Raw genomic sequence first — 13,721 nt, forward strand, 5'->3', positions numbered from 1 at the left:
ATGGGAGAACGGCGAGACAACACCAAAATATAGGACCACAGCGCTTGGGCAATTGTTGGGAGCGCCGCTTCTGTCTGCCTTCCCGCTCATCTGTGGTTTCGCACGCATCCATGCGCGACAACCGTGCTCGTTACAAAATCCTACCGCAGCGTTTTGGCATGAAATTTGCACGACTGACACTGTGTGCAAATACAGTAAAGTTATCGTAAGAGTAGCATTAGCACGGGCTTGATGCAGCGGGAGACGGGGGGATATCTATACACGCAGTTCAGTGTTTCAGCCGATTCATGATTATGTATGTAGTTGGGTTGATAGGCCACAAAGTGGTGACTTGAAATACGGAGGAGGTTGTGGCGGTTGAGGTGGAAAATGCGGAAAGTCGCACCTGGAAGTCCGGAGGGCAACGGCGGGTCAAGGTCGTGCAGACGCGTTAATTTGTGTTATTGTGAAAATGCCATGAATATTGCGATTGGTGTCGCTAAAGGCTCTAATTGTGATTGTCGCACCATTGCCGGGTGAATGTATATCTTCCTTAATTGCAGTGGTAATTTGGCGAGGCCTCGCCGTGCGCGCTCCGCGGCGCGGAGCCATCGCTGGGCCACGCTGGCGGTGCCTCCGTCGCAAATGAACGGGCGATTGAAAACGACGTCATGATCCTCCCGCAAATTTTTTGACGTAACGCTTTTATTACCTAAACAACATCGGGTTTATGGCTACAAGCTGAATAAATTATGCATCAATAAACCCCTGTGAGACCATTTAGAGTAATTAAAAAAGACAACTACGCGGCTAAAATGGAATAAACAGCAATAGCTAAAGGTCAGAGGAATGGCCACTGCTGATAATGGCTGTGGGGAAGTCGTGGGTGAGCCACGTTCCGTCAAACGCAAGGCAGGCGAGCGGCAAATGGATTAATCTGTTTCGGCATTTGTCGAGGATGTGCAGTCCTTTAACGGCAAGGTGATGTGACCACGAGCAGCTGTCAACACAGAGTGTCAGATTGTGCGGTAAACTGCAGGTGCGACGCGGCTTAATTGCTGACATTCACACTAGAGCATCATCGCGTACGCATTTGCATTTATAGTGCATGATGTACGTTGCTAACGCGCCTTTTAATGATCGCAAGATTTTTTGTTGTCTGTCTCCCCCCCCCCCCGCCCACATTCTATGCTGATTGTGCTATCGGCGTCATCATCATCATCGTCGTCGTCGTCGTGAGATAAGGAGATAACACGGAACCGGCTTCTCGAATCCATTCCAGCGGCCTCTTATCCGCACCAGGGGGTAGCACTTCCTCACTGGCACTGCCAGAGAGAACGATGGTCGTCACTTGACAGTAACTCCGATATTGTCGCTTCTCGGAGCTGGATTAAGTGCAAACCTCAAACCTGTGCAGTCACGAATGGCCGCCGCCACGCCATCAACTCGCCAACCACCGCACCTCCGATTAGCGCCGTTGGCTACGCACGGCGCGAAAGAAGTTCAACGTACGCGCGTGCACACATACAACAAAACACAGCACGGACGAGAGTGAGACGCGCGAGCCGTGTCCGTTCCCGATCGCCGCACCTCTCCGGGGAATGCCTGCCCGTTGAGGAGGTGCTCCGAGCCCTGTCTGTCCTCGCTGCCAAAGTGGATGCGGACCTCCTCCAGGCGGTGGTTGTAGGTCATGGGACCGCCCGACACGTTGACCAGGTGCTCCTTGTCCAGGCGGAGCGAGATGTACTTGCCCGTGTTGTACATGGTGCCGCTGATCTGCACGCGCACGCCGACACACGAGGACGCCGTCTGGGTCGACGACCGCCGAGCGGCGTTCCAAGCGACCCGGCTGGAGGACAACGCTTGGCCCGTGCCACTCTCCCGTGCCACTCTCCCGTGCCACTCTCCCGTGCCACTCCCCCGTGCCACTCCCAAGTGCCACTCGCGTCTCGCCCGCCCCGTGCCACTCCAAGGCAGCAACACCCAAAGTATATACGCATATTACCTTGTAAATATTCAGTTGCTTTCAAGTTATTTAGTGTTAATTTAATCTGTTGGGTGTTAATGACGTGCGAAGGTAATATTAATATATTAATAACGCGTACTTTAATTATTCACGGTTCCCTAGGCGTTCCCTACAAACGAGAAGGATCTTCTCGAAGTTGCTCCGCCCTCCAGAGGGTTTCTTTCACCGTCCAGCCACGCGTGACGTTTGCATCTCGATTACGAGCAGAATGACGAAAAAGCACCCTTGAAAAAACACTTCTATAGCCAGAAATCTATTTAGCGAGCACTGCAAGCGGACATTCGTGGGATGGGTCCAAGTGGTAAACAACAATACATTGCACCGCGACGCTTGAAGCTTCGCTTGCCATGGCGGGCCCACGGACGCGCCTTCGCAGAGTGCCCTTTGTGATGAATAATATGACGCGCTTGAATTTGTTGTTGTTGCAACGCGCTCATTATTGCTGTTAATAATGTGGCGCACAAAGGCAACGCACGCGGCGCAAGGATAAGTAGCACATGGCAATGCGCTGCTTCATTTACACAAACACACACACACAAACGGAGCAGAAAAGTTTGCGAATTTGCCCCTTGACATTTACCGCCGCCGAATCCACCGCCGAGAGACGGGCGACACGACCCAGATGCAGGCAGCCCTCTGCGCCGACCACACCTTCTGGGGCTATTTCACGCCCGTTTCTGCGCGCGAGCATCATCACTGATGCTCCCGCGTGCTCTGCTTGCTCCGGGCGGGCGAGAAATTGAGCGAGCGAGCGAGCGAGCGCCGATCCACGCGCGCATCCCTCTCGACAGCGAACGCGGTTCTTGCAGACAAACATGACTCATGCGATTGCAGCGTACAGCAGCAATGTGCAGCAGCAGTAGCAGCAACGTGTAGCAGCAACGTGCAGCAACAGTGTGCAGCAGCAACGTGCAACAGCAGCGTGCAGCAGCAACGTGCAGCAGCAGCGTGCAGCAGCAGCGTGCAGCAGCGAGCAGTAATAGCGTGCAGCAGCAATGTGCAGCAGCAGCGTGCAGCAGCAATGTGCATCCGCAGCAGCATGCAGCAGCGAGCAGTAGTAGCGTATAATGGAACACCGCCAATCATGGCAAGTGCAGAGGCACATGCAGTTCATTGCTCAGGACACCGGCGCACAAGCGACTTGGCTTTGAAGCGAGACGCGCGTTTCCCTGTCGTGGCCTGTTGCGCGCATTGCTTGAGCGCCGCTGATTCTCGCAGGAAATCGTTTCTCTCCAGGTGCGCTACATTCTGTTGGGAGTTTGTTGTTGCTTGGGAAGCCAACAGCCTGGCGTGTAGCAGCTTGCGTTTCGTGTTCAAGCTTCTCATATCCCCCCCGAACAAACTACTTCAGATGACAATGGTTTTTGCTGAATTGATTTGAACAACAACCACAACAACAATAAGTAGCCCATGCTAAGGAGCGGCTGGTGTTGTGGTCATGCACTCTGCAGCTCCGAGCTTCTCTCTTCCCTGCGCAGTGGCAGACAAATGGCGAGAAGCCGAACGCTTGTGGTCGTGCAGAAGAGAAATATTATGATTCCTGTTGTTGTTATTATCATTCTGCTTATTTACCCAGGAAATCCTCAGCGAGACTCTCTTATTCAGGAGGCTCCTGCCAAGTTGTATCGCGGTACAGGTTGCTTTGTGTAATCCTCATTGAGTGTTTCGCAGGTAATTATTCGTCATTGGGATGTTTGGCCAACGCCGGTTCACGCCGTGTGTTATTGTTTTGTTCGCTGTGGGATGAACACGGAGGAAACCCACGCAGAACAAGGGGGGTGGGGGGGGAGAGAACATCCGTGCATTTAATAACCTGGAGGTGAAATCTTTCCCGAGTTCTCGCCACCGGTTAAACGCGATTGCCCCGCCCGTGCAAGATCGGCGTTGTCGGTAAAGGAAATGAGGCTGGCGCCGAGCGCCGTGGCTGTTTGCCGGCAGACTCCAGCAGACAGCTGCGACTTTGAACGCCCGCGACGTCTGCCAGCGGCACGCGCTGCCTGGCTGCCTGGCAGTTCACGAACGAGGATTTTCGGCGTGCGCGCACGCGCGCATTCATTTGGAGGCAACGCGCTACTCAAGTTTTACAAGCCAATTTAAAGGCTATAATGTAAAAACAAACACACACACACACGCGCGCGCAGAGGAAAAACATCTGGAATTGCTTTGCTGTGCTTAATTGTTGAGGGAACACGATACACCACTTCTCGTTAAGGAGAATGGCGAGGTTTTTTTTTTACCCTGCGCCTCGATTGGTGCGCGTTAAGCGTTTCCCTTAATCACTCCCACGGCCGGCGCTCTACCAATGTTCGACAGAGTAAACGGCGACTCCCTCGCAGGGAAGGAGGGAGGGAGGGCTGCTCTTTTGCAGACCGCGTGCGTGCATTCACGTTGCACTGCGCTCCTGCGTGCCCAAATCCACTCCTCCGCCTTCCTCGCGCCCTGAGCAGAGCGCCACGTATCCGGGAACGACTCGCCGAGTCTCAACACTACTAAGACTCTACAGGACATCCGTGGGAAAAAAAATAGCTTCATAGCCCCATCGGCTTCCTCCAGTATAAACACATACTTTGATTCTGAAAACTCGCTTTAAGTAAGGACCTGCTCCGTTGGGATGTTTGGCGATTTCCATGACTGAGTGTTTTTTTTTCCAGCCCCGCACCTCCGATTAGCACGGCTGTCTATGTACGGTGCGAAAGAAGTTCAACGTACGTACATACAGCCGGTCGGGGGTGGCCGCGTGAGCCGGCGATCCAGCACTGAGGAGGCAGCGAGGGGTGGCGGGTCACACAGATGTCGCGAAACTCCCTCCCCATGGTCAGAATTGCGTGGGCACCACGGCGTGGGCACCACGGCGTGGGCAACCCCAGCGTGGGCACCACAGCGTGGGCACCACAGCGTGGGCACCACGGCGTGGGCAACCCCAGCGTGGGCAACCCCAGCGTGGGCACCACAGCGTGGGCACCACGGCGTGGGCACCACGGCGTGGGCACCACGGCGTGGGCACCCCAGCGTGGGCACCCCAGCGTGGGCACCACAGCGTGGGCAGAAATGCTGCCTTGGGGCAGTGGTCAACCCTCGCGATCCAGAGGTCGCTGGTTCGATTCCAGAATCACAATGAGGAATTCGATGAGCCAGAAAGCTCTTTTTCACAGATGTCCAGTAGATTCTATCTCCCGGAACGGTGGTTCACACACGGGGCAAGTTTCTTCAATCTCACACCGTGGTGGCTACAACCACGTCCGCTATAGCCCCGCCCTCAGTGCTGTATGGGCATAAAGGGCGGGGAGCCAGAGAGCTCGGGGCAGTGTGTTGGGGCCAAGAATGAAGAACCAGTGAAGAAGGAAGGCCGGCTAGATAGACCCTGGGACTTCCCTGACCGCAGTCCGTTTGAGGGCCGGCAGGGTAAGCCAGTGGTGCGGCCCCAGAGCCTCAGAGCCGGAGCCCTTTAAGGGTCAGTCTGGTTGGTGGGGTGCCGTGACCTGTGCCATGACCAGGGCCAGGTCAGATAGCCTCCCTTAGCGCCTGTAGCGGAGGAACTGGGAGCACAGTGGTTAGGCTGATAGCCTAGGGGGTGTCCCAGTGTGTATACGGGTGGAGGGGCCGTTACCCCTTCCCAGTGTAACCCTTGCCAAGCCTTGAATAAACAGTGCTGCCTCTACTCCACCGTCTCCGTGTCCCGTGAACCCACTACACCTGTGTGGACCCATCGGTGAACGCAGTGCGGGTGCCGTAGTTGGCGAGCGGCAGATCGCACGTGGTGGAGTAAAGTATGGGTACTTCCACCTCTTCTAGGACGTATGAGCAGCGTAGAAGAGTAGGCCAAATACCCTATTCTAGAGGGGCTCTATAGAGCTCCCTCCAGTGAAGAACCTTCCACCTGTAGTGGCGTGAGCAGGAAATTGCAGCCTTACCTTTGCATCTCCGATTTAAAGACTGGAAGATTCCACTCCAATCGGGAATGGGAGAGGCATTTTGTGCGTTTCCTGGCACTGGTCAGGCTCGGCGCCTTATCCCGGCGATCCCTCGTAGGTCACAAGGTCAAGCCCCACGTTTTAATCGCGGAATGAGAAACTGCACACTTTGTTGCCAGACGCGGACAGAGATCCACGACACACAGCGCCTCGTAAAATCCGCGTGTCCACAAGACGGGAGGACGCCAGTGAATGAGTTAAACGCACGCGCCTCGTGTCAACACGAGCGCGCGTGTTTACACGGCGAACGCGGACTTAATTCAAGCTAACTGCACAGCTAAAACATTCGATGGCGTGCTTCATCGAGCGGAACTCATGCGCCTCTTCGGAAGGGGAGGAGGCTTGTAGACAGCAAATTGCAAAGAGATGTGCCCAGCATGGCCATTCTATCAGCAACAGCAGTCTTCTGGAGCACGCGACTGATATTGTTGTAAAAAAAAGGAAAACTCGAACGCATTTGTCAATAACACCGTGCGGCCTTAAAATACAATTATGAAGGCACAGACGACGTTTCGGGCGATGGTCCTTTTTAATAGCACATTCCCAGCCACGGCTAACATCAGTGACGAGTGATGTCTGAACCAGCCTACACCGACTAGCGTGGTGAAGTATGGTCAAGCAACGCTCGTGACCAACACAGCAAGGGGTGGAGGCCTTCATCCACCAGTGCATTGACAAAGGGCTGGAAATAGCAGTAATAATAAAACATTATTTCAAGAATCGCATAATTGGACGCAGCCTAGAAAACCCTGAACGTTGAACCACTCACAGAGTAATAAAGCAGGGCAGTGTCACGCACGCAAATGGAGGGTTGCACATTTACATACAGAGTATGGTGGAGTATTTGTAAATGTTCACATTAAAAAGGCTACACTTCATCATACTGTAGACAATGCAATAGAGAATGAAATATAAAGCAATGAAAGAAAAGAATGCCTGTCGATACATTTCCAGCGACGTTTTCTCACCGTTTTTCACGCCATTTCAGAAACGCGCGTGGCGAGAAACGCCACCGAAGCAGCGAGCGACCCGAGATTAGTGCGGCCAATAAAAAACCCCGACGATCGGTGGGCAGCATGACGACGCGATGCATCAACATCCATCCGTATCTCGAAACTAGCTCAAGCCGCCCGTAAATCACGTGGCTGGTGTGTTGCCACCCCCACTGTGAGCCCCTCCCCACCGTGGAGCAGCAGCAGCTTCGAGGCCCTGATGTAGCCTCCTCCTCACTCTCCTGACCCCTTGCTCCCGTTTCTCCATTCATTCTCCATCCGTCTCCTCTTATTTCCCATTCTTTTTTTCTTCTCTCTTCCCTTTCCCGTTCCCTTCTCTTTTGCAATTCATCTTGGACATTTGACGTGCCTCCCCTTCCCACCACTACCCAAACAGAGGGAGACGGGGTCGAAATAAGAAGAGGTGGCTCCAAATAGGAGAGGCGTGGAGCCACAATAGGAATAGGTGGGGGGGGGGGGGGGGTAATCAGGAAGGGGTGGGGTCTAAGGAGTAAGGGGTGGAGCCTAAGGAGTAAGGGGGAAGGGCATAAAGAGGAAGGGGCACTGCCTACAGATGATTAACTTCGCTGTTGATTTAAGGTAATAGACACGCATATAATCAAATACATGCAGCATACATTGAGTGCTGTAGAGGTAGCCACAGGCCAACTAGTTTGTATTATTATAAGCCTAGACAATTTAACAGCTTCTTCTGGCAGACCTTTACTTAATTCAGTCTGCATGCCCGAAAAAAAAGTAATATCCCTTGAATTTTAGTGTCCATTAAAAATTATACCCATCCTCTATGGATGTTAATTAAAACCCACACACGGTATTGTTGTACGTGTAGCCAAGGGGGCAGTCGATACCTCGATTAAACTGCCCAATTATTGCGCGCGAATTTTCAGGAATAAAACCCAACACTTGGCACGGTTCTCCATCTAGTCTCAGCATTTTGATATTTCAGAAAGGAAAGGTTGCATTGAAATTATCAATTTGTTTTCATATATGTGCAAAACAACAATAACCCGCGTGTTAATCGACTCTCGGCAGAGCACCAACTGGCTTTGAATATCCCGATATCTCTGCTGATGAAATACGTGAAGACAAATGAAAGACCAGTGAATTTTTGCATCGCGCGCCACGCCAGAACTAGATGTTCACATGAGCAACGCTTCCCTTTGAAACCCGCCGAGTGCACGGGAATCTTTGTTGAAGCCCTCTGCCGTGCAACAGAGTTGTGTCAAGTGCTAACCCTGCACAATTTGAACTTATAAAGGCAAAAAAAATGATGAATGCATCCATAAAGGATATCAGCGTGTTTTTAATTCACTAAAATATTGCCACGTTCCTACTCGCATCTATTTGTCAATTAAGGAGTGTCTAGATGTTGCAGTGTGTAAATGAAAGCAAAAGTTTTTAATGACTGGCATTTTAATCTCTGTAATGTATGCTACTTCAGAGGTAAGTCATTAAAACTCCGTCTCCACATGGCTCACACAGATCTCGCGGAAAACCCCGCACACACATACAGGCGCTAACACACGCACGCAAATACACACACACACAACAAAGATCCCCCGTATAGCCTTAACAGACTCTTTGGGCAAGCGCTGTTAGCGAGAAACTATGAAGGACGGTACAGCACACGAGGGGGTGGGTTGCCAACACCACGCCCATCCGCCTTTGTCTCCCCAGTGGCGATGTTTACACAACGCACTATGACTCATTTTTAGGCTGAGTCGACCTAGGGGAGGCCCAGGACCGGTTCAAATAATCATCACAGGTGTGTTGGCCGTGAGCGGGAATCTAACTCGGGTCGCCGGGTTCATAGCGCAGCGTGCTAATCGCTGCATTACCGCTCCCCACATACACACAAACACACGCACACACATGCAAACACAAAAAAACACGCACATACACACACGCACACAAACATATACACAAACGCGCACACACACACACACAAACAAAAAAATACACAGACACACACAAATCAACACACGCACACACACACACAAGCAAAACAATACACAGACAAATAAACACACGCACACAAACACACACAGCGCGCCTGCGCCGGGGAGAGGAGAACGCAGCCTCCATCAGCGCAGCGCTCTGAATCGTAACGCGATGCGCTGGACCTTAGCTGCAACCCTGAAATTCAACATAATACTGCACCAATTTTGTCAGCGTCGTACCAATAAAAAATTGTTCTCCATCTCTCACATTCGCTCTATCCCCTCTTTTTCTCTCCCGTGTTACCCCTGGTTAAGGTCACGTCCCATAAGGACGAAAGTCCTATGAGCCAATAACAAAGAATGCTGGAACCCATATACTGTGCCCTAATTTGGTGTGACAGGCATGCGATCGTGTTGCTGCAAGACAGAAATGCACTGAAAGTTCCAGATAAGCCTACGGTGGGGATGAATCGTTGCAGTGAAAACCAGAAAAAAACATCTCTGTGGCAATGCGTCCTCTTAGAAAAAACCCACCACACAAGGCAACACAAGCTTGGTATTGGTCTTACTCTGCTCGCTACACGAGCGATATCATGGTGGCGATTATCTCCGGCTTACAGCCCCGAGCCTATGGCGCAGGAGAGTCTCTCTCCAGGACGACCACCGTTTACTTACCCACAAAGCGGTACCTCTTTTATTGACCACAGGGAGACGATGGGCTGAGCCAAAGCCCCAACCAGGATACTAACTCACAACCATTTGATTGCGAGCCCCTTGGCTCTACCGCTGAGCCGCCTGTCCCCCTGATCTTGCCCGTCAAATTTCAAGTCCACGCCCGTCAAATGGCGCAGAGATTCCTGTCACATGTCCATCCCATTCCTGATGGATGCAGCGAATGACAAAAAAAAACTACCGTGGAAACCCGATGCAATAAAACTCGGATAAAGGGCCAGATGGCACAAAGCTCGTAGTTCGTCAGGTCACACATCTGTCCGTGAGCAATACTTAATGGGGCATACAGTGACAGAACAATTTTAATCCACGAATTGCTCATTATGAACCAGTGATATACTAACATTGCGTTGCTGTGCTGAAGGGGAAATAAAAGGTAATTAAATTGTTTAAAATGATATCTTTCTTCAATGTCATGATGGCTGTTATTATATTACTAATTTGCTTCATACATATATTTTATATACATATTAAACCGTAATGTAGGCAGTTTCAAAACAGATGTGTACCTCCGTTCGTTTGCATAATTTTTAAACACAGTGCAGGCAATAACAATAATAATTATGATAATTTACGGCCTAATGTCAATCCACTGCTGGATGAGGGACTCCTGATTCGGTAACAAGTTTTTTTGCCAGACTTCACCACTCTAGTAAGTGGGGGCTGCTGAAGGGGGTGGGGGATGAACCGCATTTTAAACGATCGAAACACATAAAAATATGATTTCAATATGATTTCAATATAAATATCAATATGTACATATATCGCGTGACAGCATGCTTGCTAGACCAAACTTAGAAACGCAACGCACTAAATCTGCGCCCAAAACATTTCAAATCGACTTTCAAATCACCGCGTGTGGACAGTACATCCCGAGGGCGGCACGACTCCTCCTCCTGCCCAGACGGGCGCCTTCATTCGGATCCTCTGATCCGTGGGCATCACTGCGGATACTTGCGCGAGAATCCCTTGAAGGGCGGTTTACGTGACGGTGTACGTGACGGTGTACGTGACGGTTTACGTGACGGTTTACGTGACGGTGTACGTGACGGTGTACGTGACGGTTTACGTGAAGGTGTACGTGACGGTGTACGTGACGGTTTACGTGACGGTTTACGTGACGGTGTACGTGACGGTTTACGTGACGGTTTACGTGACGGTTTACGTGACGGTTTACGTGACGGTTTACGTGACGGTGTACGTGACGGTGTACGTGACGGTTTACGTGACGGTTTACGTGACGGTGTACGTGAGGGTTTACGTGACGGTGTACGTGACGGTGTACGTGACGGTGTACGTGACGGTGTACGTGACGGTTTACGTGACGGTCTACGTGACGGTTTACGTGACGGTTTACGTGACGGTGTACGTGACGGTTTACGTGAAGGTGTACGTGACGGTGTACGTGACGGTGTACGTGACGGTTTACGTGACGGTGTACGTGACGGTGTACGTGACGGTGTACGTGACGGTTTACGTGACGGTGTACGTGACGGTGTACGTGACGGTGTACGTGACGGTTTACGTGACGGTTTACGTGACGGTGTACGTGACGGTGTACGTGACGGTGTACGTGACGGTGTACGTGACGGTTTACGTGACGGTGTACGTGACAGTTTACGTGACGGTTTACGTGACGGTGTACGTGACGGTGTACGTGACGGTGTACGTGACGGTGTACGTGACAGTGTACGTGACGGTTTACGTGACGGTTTACGTGACGGTGTACGTGACGGTGTACGTGACGGTTTACGTGACGGTTTACGTGACGGTTTACGTGACGGTTTACGTGACGGTGTACGTGACGGTGTACGTGACGGTTTACGTGACGGTGTACGTGACGGTGTACGTGACGGTTTACGTGACGGTGTACGTGACGGTGTACGTGACGGTGTACGTGACGGTCTACGTGACGGTTTACGTGACGGTTTACGTGACGGTGTACGTGACGGTTTACGTGAAGGTGTACGTGACGGTGTACGTGACGGTGTACGTGACGGTTTACGTGACGGTGTACGTGACGGTGTACGTGACGGTGTACGTGACGGTGTACGTGACGGTTTACGTGACGGTGTACGTGACGGTGTACGTGACGGTGTACGTGACGGTTTACGTGACGGTTTACGTGACGGTGTACGTGACGGTGATACGTGACGGTGTACGTGACGGTGTACGTGACGGTTTACGTGACGGTGTACGTGACGGTGTACGTGACGGTGTACGTGACGGTGTACGTGACGGTTTACGTGACGGTGTACGTGACGGTGTACGTGACGGTGTACGTGACGGTTTACGTGACGGTGTACGTGACGGTGTACGTGACGGTTTACGTGACGGTGTACGTGACGGTTTACGTGACGGTTTACGTGACGGTTTACGTGACGGTTTACGTGACGGTGTACGTGACGGTTTACGTGACGGTGTACGTGACGGTGTACGTGACGGTTTACGTGACGGTGTACGTGACGGTGTACGTGACGGTGTACGTGACGTTTACGTGACGGTTTACGTGACGGTCTACGTGACGGTTTACGTGACGGTTTACGTGACGGTGTACGTGACGGTTTACGTGAAGGTGTACGTGACGGTGTACGTGACGGTGTACGTGACGGTTTACGTGACGGTGTACGTGACGGTGTACGTGACGGTGTACGTGACGGTTTACGTGACGGTGTACGTGACGGTGTACGTGACGGTGTACGTGACGGTTTACGTGACGGTTTACGTGACGGTGTACGTGACGGTGTACGTGACGGTGTACGTGACGGTTTACGTGACGGTGTACGTGACGGTGTACGTGACGGTTTACGTGACGGTGTACGTGACGGTTTACGTGACGGTGTACGTGACGGTGTACGTGACGGTTTACGTGACGGTGTACGTGACGGTGTACGTGACGGTGTACGTGACGGTTTACGTGACGGTGTACGTGACGGTGTACGTGACGGTTTACGTGACGGTGTACGTGACGGTGTACGTGACGGTGTACGTGACGGTTTACGTGACGGTGTACGTGACGGTGTACGTGACGGTTTACGTGACAGTTTACGTGACGGTGTACGTGACGGTTTACGTGACAGTTTACGTGACGGTGATACGTGACGGTGTACGTGACGGTTTACGTGACGGTGTACGTGACGGTGTACGTGACGGTGTACGTGACGGTTTACGTGACGGTTTACGTGACGGTGTACGTGACGGTGTACGTGACGGTGTACGTGACGGTGTACGTGACGGTGATACGTGACGGTTTACGTGACGGTGTACGTGACGGTGTACGTGACGGTTTACGTGACGGTGTACGTGACGGTGTACGTGACGGTGTACGTGACGGTTTACGTGACGCCGTGGCTCACTCCGGCGCTGGTGCAGCAGCAGCATCAGCGATGTCTCGGAGCGAGCTCGCGGTCTCTGCAAGGCGACACTTCTCTGCTGTGTTTGCATTACGAAAACAAAGGCTCCTGGCTTAAGGAAGCTTACGATGACACGGTGTAATTTCTTTTTTTATGATTATTATATTAATAAAAAGAAATGTGCCATTTTAACCGTAATTTGCGGCACATTTCCGTCGACATGCAATATTTGAGCATTCTACGGCTTTGGCAGAAATTCACGGAATGTTACATCGCTCTTGTGGTATCGTTTGTGGGATGGAATGGAGGCGTCCACACGTTATTGGCTTAACTTGTTTTATCGCCGGCCTCGTCCTCAGCCTCGGTCTTGCGCCTGAGAACGGCTCAAGGTAAAAGCGATGCAATGAATTCCCCGGCACACGCCGCGTTAATAGATTCCTGTGGTCTCCACAAAGAGTCTCATTCTGAATAGACGCGCGCCCAAACACCGCGACGCAATCAACGTTGGGCATTGCTTTGCGCCACGACACGCAGGCAAATGGTTCAAGCACACGAAGCAACGTCCGCCTGAAAGTCTCGGGATATCATCCGAGGCCCTTTTTCTGCTGGGAATTTATTGTATTTCAATAATAATAATGAAATTTGTTTTTAAATTCGATAAAGTAACAAGCAAGATCGCCCAAACCGAACACCTTCGCCACGACCCG

General features: G+C 51.8%; 1 protein-coding gene across 3 annotated transcripts in view; it reads right to left on the reverse strand.

Moving 5' to 3' along the window:
• The window catches only part of CA10 (carbonic anhydrase 10), a 168,683-nt gene that overhangs the window by 22,340 nt on the left and 132,622 nt on the right, over positions 1-13,721 (reverse strand). For all 3 annotated transcript variants that reach the window (XM_032970236.2, XM_032970237.2, XM_076073682.1), the window contains exon 5: positions 1,570-1,755. In XM_032970236.2, the coding sequence (XP_032826127.1) occupies positions 1,570-1,755 (186 nt within the window). The remainder of the gene's footprint in view (positions 1-1,569; positions 1,756-13,721) is intronic.

This window comes from Petromyzon marinus, chromosome 43 (genome assembly GCF_048934315.1).
Source record: "Petromyzon marinus isolate PM22_M1 ecotype Great Lakes invasive population chromosome 43, UKy_Petmar_22M1.pri1.0, whole genome shotgun sequence".
Lineage (NCBI taxonomy): Eukaryota > Metazoa > Chordata > Hyperoartia > Petromyzontiformes > Petromyzontidae > Petromyzon > Petromyzon marinus.